We start from the raw sequence: 16,549 nt of genomic DNA on the forward strand, positions 1-16,549 counted from the left end.
AAGACAGCAAAAATTAATAGGGATCTAAACCTTATTACAGACATAGAGGATAAGAATTAAACTTATCCAGGATAACTGTGGTCTAAAGGGAACGGTCATGACTGAAGTACTAAGATAAAAACAGTCAGGATGAGAAGGATCAGAATGAAGGATGTGAAGATGTAGAGTGGCAACAGTGGTAATTGTTCCAGCTGTCTGAGTTTAGTGTGTGGTACTTTCCTGGTTTGGTCGTGACAGCTACAGGGAAAATAAGTGATAGCTTGGAATTCTTAGGGCTAAATGGGACCTAGAGCAGATCCTACTCCATCTTCACGCTTTGTTTTTTTGCCAGAAATGAGGATACATGTGAACCATTATTCAGGGAAAAACTGTTTGAATATACTGTTATTTCCCTTTTTTTGTTTGTTTGACTGCAAGACTGTAATGTTTCAGAAGGGCAGATGTGATAACTGTATATGCTGCCCTGTTTGGAGAAGGGTTTGAAGACGTGAGAGATTCCTATGTTTCAGTGGTGGTTTGCGGTTAGGTTCTCTTCTAGTGGCTACAGAATCACAGCCTCAGAGTCTGCAGGCATTCTAAACATGGATTTTTTCGGCACCATTCACGGAAGTAATCGTTCTCATAAAAGAAGTGGCACACAAAAATCTGCAAAATAGCAGCAGTAAATAAAGGACTGAATGCCGGAGTTGTGTCTCCCGGGAAGCCTAGTGACGGGGCGTTAAGGCCAAGTACTGATTGTTCTTTTTTTTTTTTACAGAACCGATGGCTCCGGCTCTGACCCCGGCGAGGCGCGGCCCGCGCCAAGAGCCCGAGCGGCGGGTGCCCCGCGGAGGCGCCGGGGCCCGGGCGCGGCCGGGGCGGGGAGAGGCCCGAGCGCGGGGCGGCGGCTCCTCCCCCGCCACACCCGGGGCCGCAGGAAGAGGAACGGCCGCGCCCGCTCCCGGCCCGGCCCAGCGCAGCGCCATGGCGGCGGAGGAGGCGGACGGGCTGCCCATGTCCCGGCCCCACTATGGCTGTGAGTATCGGGGCGCCCGCCCCGCGGGCATCCGAGCGACGCCCGGCCCGGCCCTCGCTCCCGGCCCTTCCCGGGGCCGCTGCCGCGTCCGGGGAGTCGCGGGCCCTTGGCCCCGGGGCTGCTCCGCGGGCGTGGCGGGTCCCGGCGGGTCCCCGGGCGCGGCTCGCCCCGCCGTGCGTCCCGCGGGGCGGGCGCTGCCGGGCGCGGGAGCGGGGCCGGGCTGCACGCCCTGCCCGGCCGCGGGGAAAGGCGCTGGGAGGAGCGGTGGCCGCGCAGCGCGGGGTCCCAGCGGCTCTCCCGCCGCTCTCCCGCCGCTCTCCCGCGGGCGGGCTCCGCGCCGCGCCCAAGATGTCCGCCGGGGGGGCTGGGGCCGCCGTCCCTGCTCCTTCCGTCCCGCCGCTCCCGGCCACACCTGCCTCGCCGCGCGGATCGCACGTTCCCGTCGGGCACCTCCGGTCCTGCCGTTGCTGCGCAGGGCAGGCTTCGGGGCACGGTGTCCGAGATACGTGCTCGCTTGCGCTTCGATGCCACGTCAAGCGAGCGGGCGGGGAAGGACGGTGCTGCGGGGCAGATGCCGCCGGTGCGGCCGGCAGGGCGGGCGCGGGGCGCGCTCGGCTCGCCTTCTCGAGTGGGGAGTAAGGATCGAGCTGGGCAGCCGGGAGGGAATTTTTCCTTGCTGGTAGGCGTTACCCCGTGGTTTGGGACAGTTTTCAGCTCTGTCAACTTTGGGTGGGGTTGGAGTGATGAGGAAGGTGCTTTTGCGGTCCTTCAGGAGACTGCAGTTTGAACCAAGGTGTTGCTCGATCCCAGCTGATACCTCATCACTTGCGTGTACTTGTCAAAGGCATTTTACGTGTAAAGCAATCTTTGGTTAATAATGGTATGAGACGTTTCCTGCTTGTCAAGTTGATCTTTAAAACCTAAAAAGCAGTGGGCTCACTGGTTGGTTGCTTATTTTGCCACGAGATCGTGGATGAGGAATTCAGCTGTAAGAGTGGAAAGAAGGGGTTTTATCACCAAAGCTTTAAACATGCACAGTCTGGAAGATTTAGACACACCCTGTCGTTCCCCACACGCCCCTGTGTAGGTCCTTGGCTTGATCTGAAGATGACACACAGGTTGTGCATCTGAATGATTCCCTTCTAGACGAGGGTTGTGAGTAGCAGTTCCATCTTTTCTAGAGATGGACTATAAAGATATGGAAGGCGTTATCTGATGTGAATATATATTGTAGTCCTCCCTAAATCTTTGATTATGAAAATAAGAGGCTAGATGGAGGGACATGTGGGCACTGATGTGCTTTTGAGGATGAGAAAGTCAAAGCTAGAAGAAAATGAGAAAGCGAAGGACTGCTTCTAAGGAATTGGAAGGTGGAAGAAGGTGCATCACAGTGAAACTGGGAAATCAGAAAAAGGGAAGATGGCAAGTTCTGTGAACAGTTATTTTATTCAGAAAAATGAAGAACCAAATATAAAACCTGTGATGAGTTTCTGTGGGAAAGGTTGGATCTGTTTTTTGGTATACCTGTTCAGTTACATTCGGTCTTCCACCACCTGAGCATGTGTTTTGACTATTTGCAGCTGTCTTGGATAACGAGAGATTGACAGCAGAGGAAATGGATGAAAGACGGCGCCAGAACGTAGCCTATGAATACCTCTGTCATCTGGAGGAAGCAAAGAGGTAAGAATAACTGGATTTGAAACTGCTGGTCCTTTAAAAGGAGTTCTGATATTTGTTAAGGGGAATAACTTGGATGCAGCTTATCCCTTTTCTGTGTTTCTTATTGGCCATATAGCTTAGTTTAAAAAAACAAATAAAAAAGCAAAAAGCCAAACGAAAACCAGCCGACCCCGGTGTGCTTATCAAACGTGTTCAGGAGAGGTTTTGTGACAGGGACTCTGTAGCGCTCCACTATTCCGAGCAGTGGACGGGTTCTCCCTCGTCTCTAAGGTGTGTATGTCTTAATGCAATTTTGTGTTGCTACTTATCAATGGGCATGAAGAACAGGTTATTCTCTGCCTCTTAACTGCAACCTTGTACAAATTTAAATTGTAACAGTGTATTTCCCTTGCACTTAATCTTCCCTTGGACTGAAAACCTAGTTCTTGCTTATTTCTCTGTGGGTCCTGTTTAGTAGATCTCAAATTGCTCTGACTTCTCTCCACTCACTCCATGTCTTTCTGGAAGTGCACTGCCAAAACAAAGAAGAGTTTTCCAGTGGGGCCATTAATTTATGCTCCCTGGTATATGCAGGTATCGCACCTTCCTGCACAGTGCCCAGATGTGCATAGTGGGATGGGGTCGTAGAGTTTTGCTGAGTTGCTGCCTTTTTCCTTGAAGGTGTGCTGCTGAAATTTGTTCCTCATCCTGTGTTTATACCGTTTATCATGTTTTACTGAGTGTGTTACCGTTCACTTGATCCTGCTGGGTTTGAGTTTTTCTAACCTTTGTTTAATATGTTGAAATAATTTTGGTCTTACTCCTGTCCTCCAGCACGTGTGCAGCTTTTGTGTCATCTCCGTGTTTAAGAAGCATGTAAGCATGCTGTATTAATTCAAGACAATTGAAGTATGATCAGAACACAGTAGATGCTATGTATCTGCTATTAAAGGAAAAATAACTAATATTAAAAATGAATGCATGAAGTCTTACCATTGGTATTATTGAAGTATTTTTTCAGTCCTGTATGCTGGAGAATGGGAATGAGACAGACCAGTTTGTCTACTGCTTCCCTTCACGACAGCTGGATCTTTAAATGCCTTTGTATGAACTGAATTTTTTACCTGAAATTTAAAATGCTTTCTGAAGCTGAGATAGAGACCAAAGACAATTTTTAAAGGACAAAATGAAAGAAAAAAGAAGTGATGAAATGTTTGTATTGGTGACTCTCGCTGCCCCTGACACTTTTTAAAGTAAGGCTGGTGTTTCAGTTTGCATTTTGTAATTAGTCAGGAAATGTATTGTGAACTCAGACTTTCCGTGTTCCCACAAAGATCTAGGGATCAGCCAATGTGTGTGCCACAGGAAGTAACTTGGGGAGCAGTAGAAAAGTATGGAGCATGCATACAAACACGTTCTAAATGGTCAACAGGATGTTTTATTATGGGTCTCTTAATATTTGGGTCTGCCTTTGTCCTTCAAAAGATCATATGGATTAAGAGCCAGAAAACTTTCTCTTCCACTGGCTGGGTAATGAATTTTGGATAAATCTGTGTAAGTTTTCCCCAGCAAGACAGCCATGTTCTGTTTTATTGGGGAGGAAATGCTGAGTTTGTTCAAGGCCACTTGTGGCAGAGTATAAAGGAGAACTTCATTCCCAGATTTGAATAGTTTACACTGTCTTACCAAGAATGTTAAGAGTATCTTTGAAAGGGCAGGGAGCACTCAGTTTATGCTGTAGTCTTCTAAGTTTTTCATAACAATTAATTGTCACTACTCTTGATTCACAGAGGCTGCTTAGTTACTAGCAGATAATACTCTGTCCATATGTGAGAACAATCTGACTTGATGTAAAAATTTCTTCTTCCTTTTGAATCCAAAGTCTTTAGGATCAAATGCTGGGTGACAGCATTTGCTGGGCAGCAAATGCTGAGGAGAGATGAGTTGTGCTGTAGTCACTGTCTGTGCTTGAAGGAACCCCAGATCAACCACTTGTGGACTCTTTCTGTCATTGGCCTCAGAGTAAATGCTTCCCAAGGTGCTCGTTCTCTGCTCAATTCCATGTCCGGATTTTGGAAAAAAAAAAAAAATCAGACAAAAATACCTAACATGGCAACAGCTCTAATATTCTCATGAAGCTTTTGCTTCATCATGTGGACTTACACTTTAGATAAATAATCTTTAAAGGTTCGTGACCATTTTATCTCTGCTTCGGATTATTGTCTTAGTATTGATGAAGATGAGCAGCTGGGCATTTGATTTTGCTGCACCTTGTCAGAAAGAAGATGTTTTCACTGTTTTGTCTCAGGATGAGCCTCCAGATGTTTCAAATAATGCCTGATGGTTGCCAGTATGTTTTGAAAAGAATGAAGCCACAGCGGTGGTGCTCAAAATGCAAACAGTGGTGTTCCAGCCTTCCTTGTATCCACCTGGGTAGTCAGAGCACTTACTTCTTAAGCAGGTCTGCTTCCAGAGCTTCAAATACCCCTTTTCCAGCCCTCAATCCATGAGGCCTAGAGGCTGTTCATGCATATCACAGAGTGATAGAATCACAGGCTGGTTGGGTTGTGAGTGACCTGAGAGATCATCTAGTTCTGACCCTCTTGCTATGGGCAGGGACACCTCCCACGGGACCAGGTTGCTACCAGTGAGAGGGCAACCTGTTCCAGTGTCTCACCAACTGTGTAGGTGGGAATTCCTTACTCTTATAGCTGAAGCCATACCACTTTGCATGAGTTAAAGATTAAATGAGCAGAAGGAAGGGAGCAGACTCTTTAGTTTAATAATTAAGATACACAAGTGAGGTTGTTGATGCCCCATCCCTGGAGGTTTTTAAGGCCAGGTTGGACGAAGTTTTGTGCAACCTGATCTAGTGGTAGGATTCCCTGCTCATGGCAGAGGGCTTGGAACTTGATGATCTTTAAGGTCCCTTCCAACCCTAATGATTCTATAATTCTATTTTTTTTTTTCTGTAAACATTAAAAGAAGAAGGTAAGATGAAAATTGGGTAGCACCTAACGTCATGCTGAAATGAAAAATCCAGAAGCATCTGGATTTCTAACCTGTCTGATGTAACAGCACTTGTGCAGTAGCTTTGAGTATTTCATGAAGTTGTTTGGGGTATCTGTCTGCTAAGGATAATACATAAGAGACATTATCAGAGGAGTATCAATGACTTGTACTTATTTAACAGTATTCCAACCTGTTTTAATTTTGAGCTATCATTGTTATTTAGCAGGTTTTTACTTCAGCTACTAATGTGCAGCAGCCTTGTGAAACAGGTCTCATTCTTGGTATTGGAGAAAGGGAGGTAGAATGTGCAGCCAAGCTGGTGAAGATCATGAAAAATTGAAATGAAAATTGGAGCTAAAATGAAGATTGTGAATAGAGAGATTCCTGTACTACGCTTGGACCAAATACCTCTTTCTTGAATAAAAATCACTGTATGAATAAGTGTTGTTTAATACTTTAGGTGTGGTGTTTTGTGTTGGGTTCTTTGTTTTTTGGCTTGGGTATTTTTGTGTATCTTTTCCTTGTCTCCAAATCAGAGCAGTCCATACAGAAAACTGTGGTAGTGCAGGTGAAACTGTAAGTAGTTTTCTGTTCTGTTGTGACTTGGCAGCATATGCTTACAGAGGGGTAAGTATGTACTTCCCTGGAATAGAAGTAACCCAAAATAACTTATTTTGTGGTCCTTATCTAGAATTCAGGCTGGTGCACTATAATATTCTTCAGCTGTGTTGTGTGATAGGCTTTTTTCCTACATGGGTTACTTTTTGGAGTGTTGTGGCATTTTCATGATGAAATCGGCACTTAACAGTTTGGCAGCACTTTCTCAAGCTTTGTCTTTCACTGTGGAATATGTTAGGATCTCCACGTTGGAAACTAGGACCCTGTGGGCTCTTCTGACCCCTTATTGGCTTGCTGGGTGATGGTACCATGCCTTTCCCCAGGATAGTAGGAAATGTTTTCATTCTGGGCTATGCTCTAGCATGGTGTAAGCAGTCTGGGGCCAGATCGTGTGGCTTCCAATAACTGTAACTGCCTTTGGGCCTCAGCAGCGTGTTTCTTCTTGTATGGATCAGGATGGAATCTGCCCATGTGGGATTTTTCTGCTTCTTGGGGTTTCTTGTAGAAGATGTTTCCTACCAAGCAAGAAAAGGATGCTGCTTTCTCCTTATTTCTGATTTAATCTCTTCAGGATTGATGTGCACTGTCAGTAGTTTTGTGCTAATCTTCTTCCTGACAGACGGGAAAATGGCTTAGTGTAAACTGATGATAGCACTGAGAGAAATTAATATTTTGTGCCTGTCTGGTAAAGTCTGAAGGGTCTTCCATTCATTGCCTTTCTGTAAGAATTGCTTTCCCCTCTCCCTCATGCCTGCTCTCTGTTTTGAAAGTGGGGAGCAAGTTTTTTTAGTACGATCACTAGTCAGTGCCTTTAAGCGAAAAATAAACCTAATTTTTTTCTTTTTTGCCATGTGACCCGGTTAAATTTTATTTCCTGGAAGAAATCTAATGTTTAAAGAAAAAAATCTGGTCTTACTTGGTTTCCCACTTGTAGTTTGAAAGTGTTTGGATGGATGTAATCGTGTCTTGGAATGCTGTGTAGTCGTCCAAGATCTGCTTAAACAGGTTTCTTTATCTTCAGAGGTGTAGGGTGCCTAAAGAACCAAGAGGAAGAACTGTAGAGGACACCACTTTCTGGACAGGTTGAACTCATCCAGAGTTAGTGCCAGGTGAGAGGCTCTGTAAAGCTTATTCTGTCAGCAGCTTGGTTCGTCAGTGTCTGTAGAGGTGTACATACCAGTTGTTGAAGGAGCTCTTGTTTGATGAGTACACTACAGCTGAAATCTGCTCGTGGAGGAAATACCATAGTTCTCTCCTGCACAGAGATGGTCTCAAGAGGCTTCTGTATTTAAAATCAGAGATTTTCCAGAAAGGCAATAAATTGCATTTGTTCCATTCTCTTATTAAACCAAACTTGGAAAAACTGAGGCAGTTCAGTTAAAATACATGTCTGATGAGCCTGTGTCAGGAACAGGGCTGCAGCAGAGCTGGGTACCAGCAAGGTAGCTTAAGAAAAGCAGGATTAGGCTTTCTCACTTTCTTTTGTACAATTCTCAGTGATCTCTTATCTCAGCAGATAAGCACGTCCTGTTCAGAATATCCTATTTAAATCCTGCTTAAATGAATCTGCAAATTATATACAGGCAAGTTTCCCATGGGTTTTGAAACTGTAGAGTTAGTGTGCTACCTCTTGGGGTATTTAATCCATCAGACCGTAGTAGTCTCCTCTTTAATGATTGCTGGACAGCATTGCATGCTGGAAAAGATGTGAAGATGGAATTAGTAATGTTTAGAAAACATCTGCAGTAATTTAGTCAGTAGCCTGTAATGTAGAACCTAAGGAAGTGTTCCTCTTGGTCACGAGGTCTTCAGACTTGGATGGGATGTGATCTGAGACTTCTGAATGATGTTTCTGGTTTGCCCATTGTTTTATTTCAAATGTATAACTCCTTTTTGGACATCTTTTGATTTTATATTGTAACTTCAGAATTAGGCCTTTTTTATTTTTTAAACCTATTTGTGATATTGAATATGACTGGATTTTTAAAGTTGCTGAGCCAAGAGAGAAATAAACTCATTAATACATTGTGTTTGTAGATAAATTTGCATGTGAGGAGTCCTAACACCTTTATGTACAGTCCAAGTCACAACATTTAAACAACTGGCATTTGGCTGAAAGTCACTTCTGCAATTCCCATCAAAAGTGACCCCTCTAGATCAGATGAGTGGGTCAGGTCACTAACTGACATAGCAGAACTTTTATGTGGCATAAACAGGGTTCCTCTTTTGATTCCAGGCTAATCAAGACTTGTCTTTATTTCCTTGTATTTCCATTTTATTTCCACTTGTAAAATGGGTCAGGTACTGTTTTTTGGGTTGACTGTTGGTTTTTTTGGGTCTGTGTGTGCATGTTCTCATGGTTTTGGGTTGGTTTTGTTTTGTTTGTTTTCTGTTTCTGTTAAGTAGGCTGCAAGTCCCTTGCTATCAATGAATATTCCTAGATAATATTTTATTATCAAGATTTGTAAGTTGAAGTAGCTGCTGTGTAGCTCTCACCACTTCATCTGGGGCTTCTTACCAGCTCCTGTTAGGACTCGGGAGACATTTCTCTACTGTTCCTGTACTGTTTCTCTGATGACCTCATGCAGCTTGCAGGGAGTGGCTGTCTGGCCTGGAAGTGTCTTGGAATGCACATTCAGAGCTATATTTTTCTGAGAAGTGGGTGGAGAGAGGTGGGGGGAGGACAGTGGTGAAGTACCAGCATCTTTCCTTCATTCTGAATAATTTTTTTATGACTCACTGGAAATACTAATGAAAGGCAGGCCAGTAAGAGAGAAACAGCTGTTTGCACAGAATTCAGTTCAGAGACTGGGGTTTTGCTGTTTGGATGATGGTTTCTGAAGGAATATTGTATGTAATAAGGGAGCAGCCCAAAATAACCAGAGTGAGTAGTTGTCACATAACAGTTCTTGATGATCAGTCAAGATCTCCAAGTGCTACTGTGGAGTGCTGCTTATTTGCAGGAGATCAACTTAGTTTTGAGCTGTGATAACTTCAGTGATTTTACACCTTCCAAGCATTTAGGGCCTATTTAGTTACTAATGGTAAGTGATCAAGGCAATTAGCTTTGGCAGCAGAATGGTTGGATGTGCCTTGAAAAAGATTTTTGTATATGTGATGCACAATCCTGAGGAACTTCTGCACTTAGTGCTTCACTGAGAGCTCTTCAGGACTAATCTTTTTTACAAATGTGATAGGACCCCCCTCAGCAAGAGCAGCTAAGGTAGGTTTTATCAGTTGTTGGCAGTGTTTGCAATGGAACAACAAGGAACCTCATGCTTGCTTTTACGGGGTGGGGGGGGAAGATTTTCAATGTCAGAATATTAATATGGTCTTTGGTACAGCTGCATCTTGCCAGGGAGGGTACCTCAATAGTTGGGAAAAATGTGGCCTGTGTTACTCCCTAATCCTTTGCTTTTTGGTATCTTTGAACTGAAAATGTCTCTGTGGATAATGAGTATGTTCTGGGACCTTTTAGCTGTGGGCAACACTGTATTTCCTGGCCCTTCATTTAAGAGGCTGTGTCTTTTTCTTCACAAACTGCACTGAAATGCATTTAAATTCTCATGAACTTCTCTAGAAAGGAACACTCCTGATGTGATAAATTTATTTTACTTTGCTGTTGTTACCTCTCTGAGAGAACTTTCATCTTCTTGAGTGATTCCTTGATTTACTCAGAGTTGGTAGAATGGGTTACTTTAGAGAGGTATTGGTTTGGGATTTTTGCAGGGCTGGCTAATCCCTTGCTCAGATGAACTGGACTAAGAGCTGAGGCTGCCTGCAAGTCTTCTTCTCTTCTGGTCCTCTCTGAGAATTTGTGCCAAGTGTGTGATGGTAACTGAACTAAAACTGTCTGAGATTCGTATGTAGAGGAAATATCTGCTGGAGTAGAGACCTCTCTTCCAATAAAATTAGTAGTACAATCTGTCAAAAAAATGCCATGCTTGTGCCGTTGGCAACACTGAGCATTGCAAAAGCCTTTCAGCCACAGTTCATACATTCTTGCAGATGGGGGGGGAAGGGCTGCTCTGTCACTCGGGCCACTTTTTGTTCTGCTGAGATGCTGTCATTTAGAAGGGCTACATGAGTGTGGACGGAAGCATCTAGATGTGGAGGCACCACATACAACATGATGCTTTCTGGTGCTTGTGAGTATGAGATTGAGTAAAACCTATTTTGTTTTCAGTGTTTATGTCAAATACATACAATATAGCTTCCCTTTTTTAAAAAGTCTGTATTTTTCTACCTCGTTGGTACAAGGGTGTAACTGTATTTCCTACTCATCTACCATCTTACAGGTTCAGTAGACACTGGTTTTAGACATAAGTTGAATGCAAGAGCTTTTTCCTTTCTGGGTAGATGACCAAGATTTTAATTTCTATTTCAGCTTTCTCAAAAGTAATTGAGTTGAAATGGAAATTAAGAATGCTGCTTTTGATAGAGAATTAGATAAAATAATTAGAAACCAATGGACGGTGCTTCAGGAAACAGATCTTGCTCAATAGAATATTTCAACTTATAGTTTTGATTGTTATGTGGTAATTACTGGTGTGATTTTAATAATTCTAAAGATACCTAACTTAGTATGTCACACTGATCTGAGCACCTGTTGAAGATCATCTTGTTTACTAGGAGGTTACACCACTGCGGAAGCCAACTTGCCCTCCCCCCCATGGATTTGAATATATTATTTGAAGAGTGGAACTCTAAATGCTTATTGTTGGTGCCTTCCTTTAGTTTGGACACCTGCTGGTGTCCCTCTGTCCACTTCTGTGAGCCTTGTTTCTGTGGGATGAGCTGTCAGGCAAAGATAGTAGTGTCAGAAGTTCTATGTGCCAGTGCAGACAAAATGGGGGAAAGCAAATGATCTGTTATGAAAATATTAACCCTGAAGGTGAACAAACCTGGTGGGGGTTTAGGGAAAAGGAGATAGATGGTTTTTCTTTCTTGAGGTTTTGTTGTGCTGAGTGGAATGCTTGGAATTCTGAAAGCCTTTATGTGATGTAATCCTGCTTTCTCAGGGGAGCTGGACAGATCATCTCCAGAGGTCCCTTCCGACTCTGACAATTCCGTGATTCCATCATTTGTGTAGGATTGATGGAATGGCTGATTAGGAGTGCTGGCTGGCTCATTTCCAGCTTCTGGTCAGTGGTTCTACTGTGATCACTCAGAGTCAGTTTGACAGGGTTCTGCTGCCTTCTCCTTGCAGCTTTTCCACCACCTACCAGATTCTTGCCAAATTTTCCTGTTACAGCAGCTGCATGAGCAAGATGTTACTGCAACCTCTATTGCTTGAGGAGGATGATGCCATTTACTGCATGTCAGACATGCTTTCAAACAAACTTACTCTCCAATAAAATGAAAGAATGAAAGTCCTTTTCAACACAGGGACAATTGTGTTATGTTATAGGTCCTTGTTTTTCAAAAGGTCAATATCCAGGAATTGTGAAGCTAGCTAATTAACTGCTGAAAACTGAAGCATATGAACATTTTGGAGTAGTCTCTGCTGCTGCAGTCCGTTTTTCATTTTGGCTTTGGTAGATCAGGTTCAACTTTTCTATTTATTTTCTTGTAGACAAAACTGTTATTTTACTTTCCACTTGCCCTCCAAGCTGCTGAAAGAAGATAAACTTTTTTGGTCTTTGCTGAGGCTCTCCTTTAAAGTACTAAAAAAGCCTGTACTTAAGAAATACATGCTGTGACAGTATCCAGTGTTGATTTTTTGAGGCTCCAAGTAGTGAGAGATCAGCCAATATCTGGAAAAATAATTCCAACAGATAGAAATATATGTGTGTTTTCCAGTAAGAGTTTTTTCTTCTTCAGCTCCTAGCAATTGTTTCTTATGTCTTTGTTGAGATTCCTGCTCTTGCAAATACTCTTATTTATGTTAGTGCTGGTCAAGAGTGGTTAAATATTTTCTAATGACCAGTTTGTTGAGCTGGGGACATTCTCTGTCAGGGGGCTGGGCTGGATTTGCTTGCTGGGACACAGGGCCCTCCAGGAGGCAAGGGGAGCAGCTGGAGCCTGTTGCTGAAGTCAGAGAAAAGAGCTTCCTCTTTGGCAGGTCTGCTCTGATATTGCCGCTTCCAGAGCTGAAAGATGTTGCTGGCAGGTCTGTGCACAAAAATAAAAGTCATTGTCTTGAAATTCTAGGCCAGCTGAAGATTAGAAAAACTTATTTCTGACCTCTGCAAGCAATTAATTTTACCTTGAAATTACCGCTGCTTAGTGATGACCAAGAAATGAGCTCTCCTCATGGTTGACAAAGATCACTTTTTTGACTGTTGATGCCTTCTCTGTTTCCTGTGCCAGGTTCTGTTTTTTTTTTGTGCTGGAACATACCACATGGTAGGAGGTCCTGTCGTGAAATGAGCAGTGACCCTTACAGGTTTTGTTATTTTTTTTTAATTGTCTGCTCTAGTATTTTTATTAGATTGAGTATTCTTGCAAGAATTTCTGGAGAGATGGGTTGCTAGTTCTTCTTCCTCAGTCTTATCTATAATCTTTCTGAGAGGGATAGTGACTTTTTCTCTTTTCACCATAGTCTCAGTTAGCCCGACTGTCAACATGTTTTCCAAGTGTAAGAGCAAATTATGTGCCATATGATAAATTTTAAGTTTCAGCTCTGTCTAAACTGCAGTTCTGATTAAAATTGGTCTGTGATACCACTGAAAACTCTGATACGTTTGGGGAATTTGTCACAATCCTTGATAATCCTGCATTAGAGAAGAGTAAACAAGTTGGTAGTTGAGGTTACTGATGTTAATTTTTTCCAATCCTTGCTAATGACACAATTATTTCTTTTAAAAGTTTCAAGACAGCATTAATTGAGAGACTGGCTGTCTGACAATACTTTATGTTATGTTTTTACTGTTGTGGCTTCTTAAGGAAGGCCTGGCTTTAAATTGCAGCTGATGGTAGTAGCTTTGAATATTTGAAGATCTTTTTCTAGGAGGGGGATCTGCATTTTGTAGCAGTCAGACTGACTGATTAGAAAGGTGCGATTACTACTTTAATTTGAGGTAGTTTCAGTAAAATGGGTACTTTTCAGTAAAAATTACATAGTCATGTGATGAAATTTGATAGAAGAATTAATTCTGGGTTAAAAGTTATCTTTTTCTGTGCTGGTTGAGAGAGAGGGAACATAGTGGAAACTACTGCAGTAGCAAAAAAAGAATTTGAGGTTTCTGTGGAAAGCTTGTTGATGGTGTATTGTCCTCATGCCCAGTGTCTAAAGGGAGTAGAAGTTGCTGCTCACCCAGATTCCCCTTCTCCACCTCCCCCCCCACACACACCCCGGGAGACTTGGGAAATGCCTTCCTCGTATTCATCTGGAAATTCCACATTTATTTTGACCTTTTAAGCATGACAGGTGTTAATTTTAATGTATGTGAGGTTTAAAATGTAAAAGGTCCTGTGTAATGCTTCAGGAAGATGTCTCTTTATCCTCTGCCCTAGCAAATGTTAAGCAAGAGGGAGCCTCATTGTGTGGAAATTGCCCAGGTTCTGTAGTTACATTAACACCCACTTGGGAACCTGTTGAAACAGGTATGATACATTGAGACAGCTCATATGCTATTTACAGGATATTTATCTTCGTGGAGGTGCTTAATCAGAACTGCCTCTATGTCCTTGGGTAAGCCATGAAATTATTTGGTCCCACATCCCCTTCTACTTCCTTTTTAGATCTTTTTAGGTTTGATAAAGTGAGTGGGTTTCTAGAGGCCTTGGGAAGGTTCTTGGTAGGGTAACAGAAACCTTGCTGCTACCATCTGAACTCTGCTGGGGTTTCAGTAGCTCTTGGTCCTCTTTGGTTGTAATGATCTAAGGAATGCAAGTGATGTTACAGAAAGCTTTTGCCCCTCTTGGAAGGAAGGGGGAAGAGGGTTGCTCATGAGGGACTAGATCTTGAGGGTCCCCTCCAGTCCCAGGGATTGTGAGAAGCTGGGGTTGAAGCAGGACAGGAAGTGCAGCCATGGAGTGACAGTGTTTGACTTGCTTTTCAGTATCTTTTGAGTAATGGTGCAGAACTTGTAAACTTGTGTCATGTTTTGTCTATCACAAATAGAGTTGTTGTTTGCATTTTCCTAGAACTTGAAGAACCAAGGTTTTTGAGAGGAAAGCAGCAAAACCCAGGAAAACAGCAGTTTGTAGAAGAATTGGTTCATTTTTGTAGCCTGTGTACAGAAGTTGGCCAGGAGTTCCCAGAAACCTTTTCTGTCTGGTATACACTACTCCTTGTTGCTTTTCCAGGCTCCCCATCTGCTTTGGGTTGCAAGCTCCCCTTATCTTGGGTTGAGGCTGCACTCCACAGTGTAATGGTGTCTCATTTAGGATTTAAAGTACTCTCCCAGTTTAACAGTCTATGATCCACAGTTCTTCATTTGCAGCAAAGGCTTCTTTGAGAACATTCTATTCAAGAAGCGATGGCAACCAGCTTGATTTTTCAGTCCCTTTAGGAGAGTATTTACATTCCTATTTATAAAATAGACCTTTATATTTCCTCACATTAAGGCCACAAAATGCTTCATTAGTAAGGAAGGTGTGGTACCAGGTCTCTTACTGTGGGAGGCTGTTGAGAAGCTTGCAGGAGGCTAATGCTTTCCCGGCCAAACTAGGCTCAAAGCAGCAACTTCCTAGACATACTTTTTTTCACTTAAAATTTGTTACTTAGCATTTAAATGCACTATACCCGAAGTACTAAATGTAGGGTCCGTGAGACTTTCTGAGGTTATTAATACTGTTTTCACTTCGACCAGAGGGACTGAGCATCCTCTGTCTTGTGGAAGCTTCTCTAATACAGGGTGTTTTGATTTATATCTGGTTTCAAACTCTTCTGGCATGTAGCCCCCACCATCTATGACTTGTATGTGTTTGGAGTTGATGCCTCCTGCACCCCCATCCCTTTACTGCCTAAAACTTGTTAGCTGTTCACATGGAATACTGAACTCTTTGTCAAAACTTGCTGAACTGGTTTGCTTTCTGTAACTTGTACTTTGACTCAGTTCCTTACTCCCTTAACATGTCCTTCAGGTTGTATTTGTTTTCTGCACCTTACAGCCTTTGCATAAACTGTTTTCCTATTGTTTTCCCAAGTTAGATGGCAAGGAGCTCCAAGACAAGATGGGCTGGTAGGTAGCTGTGCATCACCTGGTGTTTGGTGGCCAACTTGGCTGACAGATGACTTTCTTATGTGAACAGAGGCTCCGAAGGAGAGCCACCGTTATGATCAAACTGCTGGAGAACCTGCCCTGTGAGGAAGCACTGAGGGAGTTAGGTCTTTTCACCTTGGAGAAGAGGAGGTTCAGGGGAGACATCACAGTTTTCTAGGACTTGAAGGACAGCTACAAAGAGCTCAGAGGTTCTCTCTTCACAAGTTGCTGCATGGAGAGGACAAGGGGCAAAGGGTGCAAGTTGCACTGGGAGAGGTTTCATCTTGATAAAAGAAAAGAGGTTTTTGCAGTGAGAACAATTGGCCACTGTAGCCTCCCAAGGCATATGGTAGAGTCCCCATCACTGGAGGCTTTCAAGATGCAACTGGACAGGGTGCTGGATTAATCTAGGCTTCCTTTTCTACAGGATGCCAGATGGTCTTTTGAGGTTGCTTCTAACTTGGGCTGTTCTGTGACTGTGTGAATAAACCAGGTAGTGAGACTAATTATGATTTCCAATTAATTCAGGTGCTGTCAAAGGGCACATAAGTCAGTCCTCTGATTTCTTGCAGCTTTTAAAGAAAGTGAGTAGAACCACAATGAAGGTGTGAGACTTGAGGCTTGGAAATGGTCATTTTTATATACCTTTCCAAGTAGTGTTTTTGGTGCTTCTTCAGAATATGAAAGCATACTTCCTGATTTCTGCAGAGTATCCACTCTGATTTTGGGTGGTGGGAGTAGCAGTTTCCCCCCACCCCCAATTCCTCAGCCCCTGCGGGCTGCAGGGTCCTGTTTCCAGTAACACTTCAGTAGTGGAAGGGCCCAGTCACCTCTGGGCAAAGTTTGTCTCAACCATTCCAACCTCTGCTGATTCTGTCTGCACACAGAGCCTTTGTAACCTGACGTTCAGGGCAGATGCTGCAATTATCGTGAACAATGTTGCACATTAAGAGCTTTGTGAGAAATTAGGAAATTAGGAAATTTATTCTAGTTCTGGGAGTTGGGAAAGACTAGAAGCGAGTCAGACAACTGGAGAAGAAGCAGCAACTGGAAGAATCGGGTGTGTTGCTTGTTTCCTGCAGAAAACCACTCC

At 43.4% G+C, this 16,549-nt stretch overlaps 1 protein-coding gene across 2 annotated transcripts in view; it reads left to right on the forward strand.

Annotated features, from left to right (window-relative positions):
* Positions 1 to 16,549, forward strand: part of IQGAP1 (IQ motif containing GTPase activating protein 1) — a 61,664-nt gene that overhangs the window by 1,824 nt on the left and 43,291 nt on the right. For both annotated transcript variants that reach the window (XR_007890399.1, XM_051628127.1), the window contains exons 2-3: positions 758 to 1,015; positions 2,596 to 2,695. Coding sequence is in view for 1 of the 2 variants with exons in the window: in XM_051628127.1 (XP_051484087.1) it covers positions 763 to 1,015; positions 2,596 to 2,695 (353 nt within the window). In the remaining variant the exon portion in view is untranslated. The remainder of the gene's footprint in view (positions 1 to 757; positions 1,016 to 2,595; positions 2,696 to 16,549) is intronic.

Source organism: Apus apus, chromosome 10 (assembly GCF_020740795.1).
Source record: "Apus apus isolate bApuApu2 chromosome 10, bApuApu2.pri.cur, whole genome shotgun sequence".
Lineage (NCBI taxonomy): Eukaryota > Metazoa > Chordata > Aves > Apodiformes > Apodidae > Apus > Apus apus.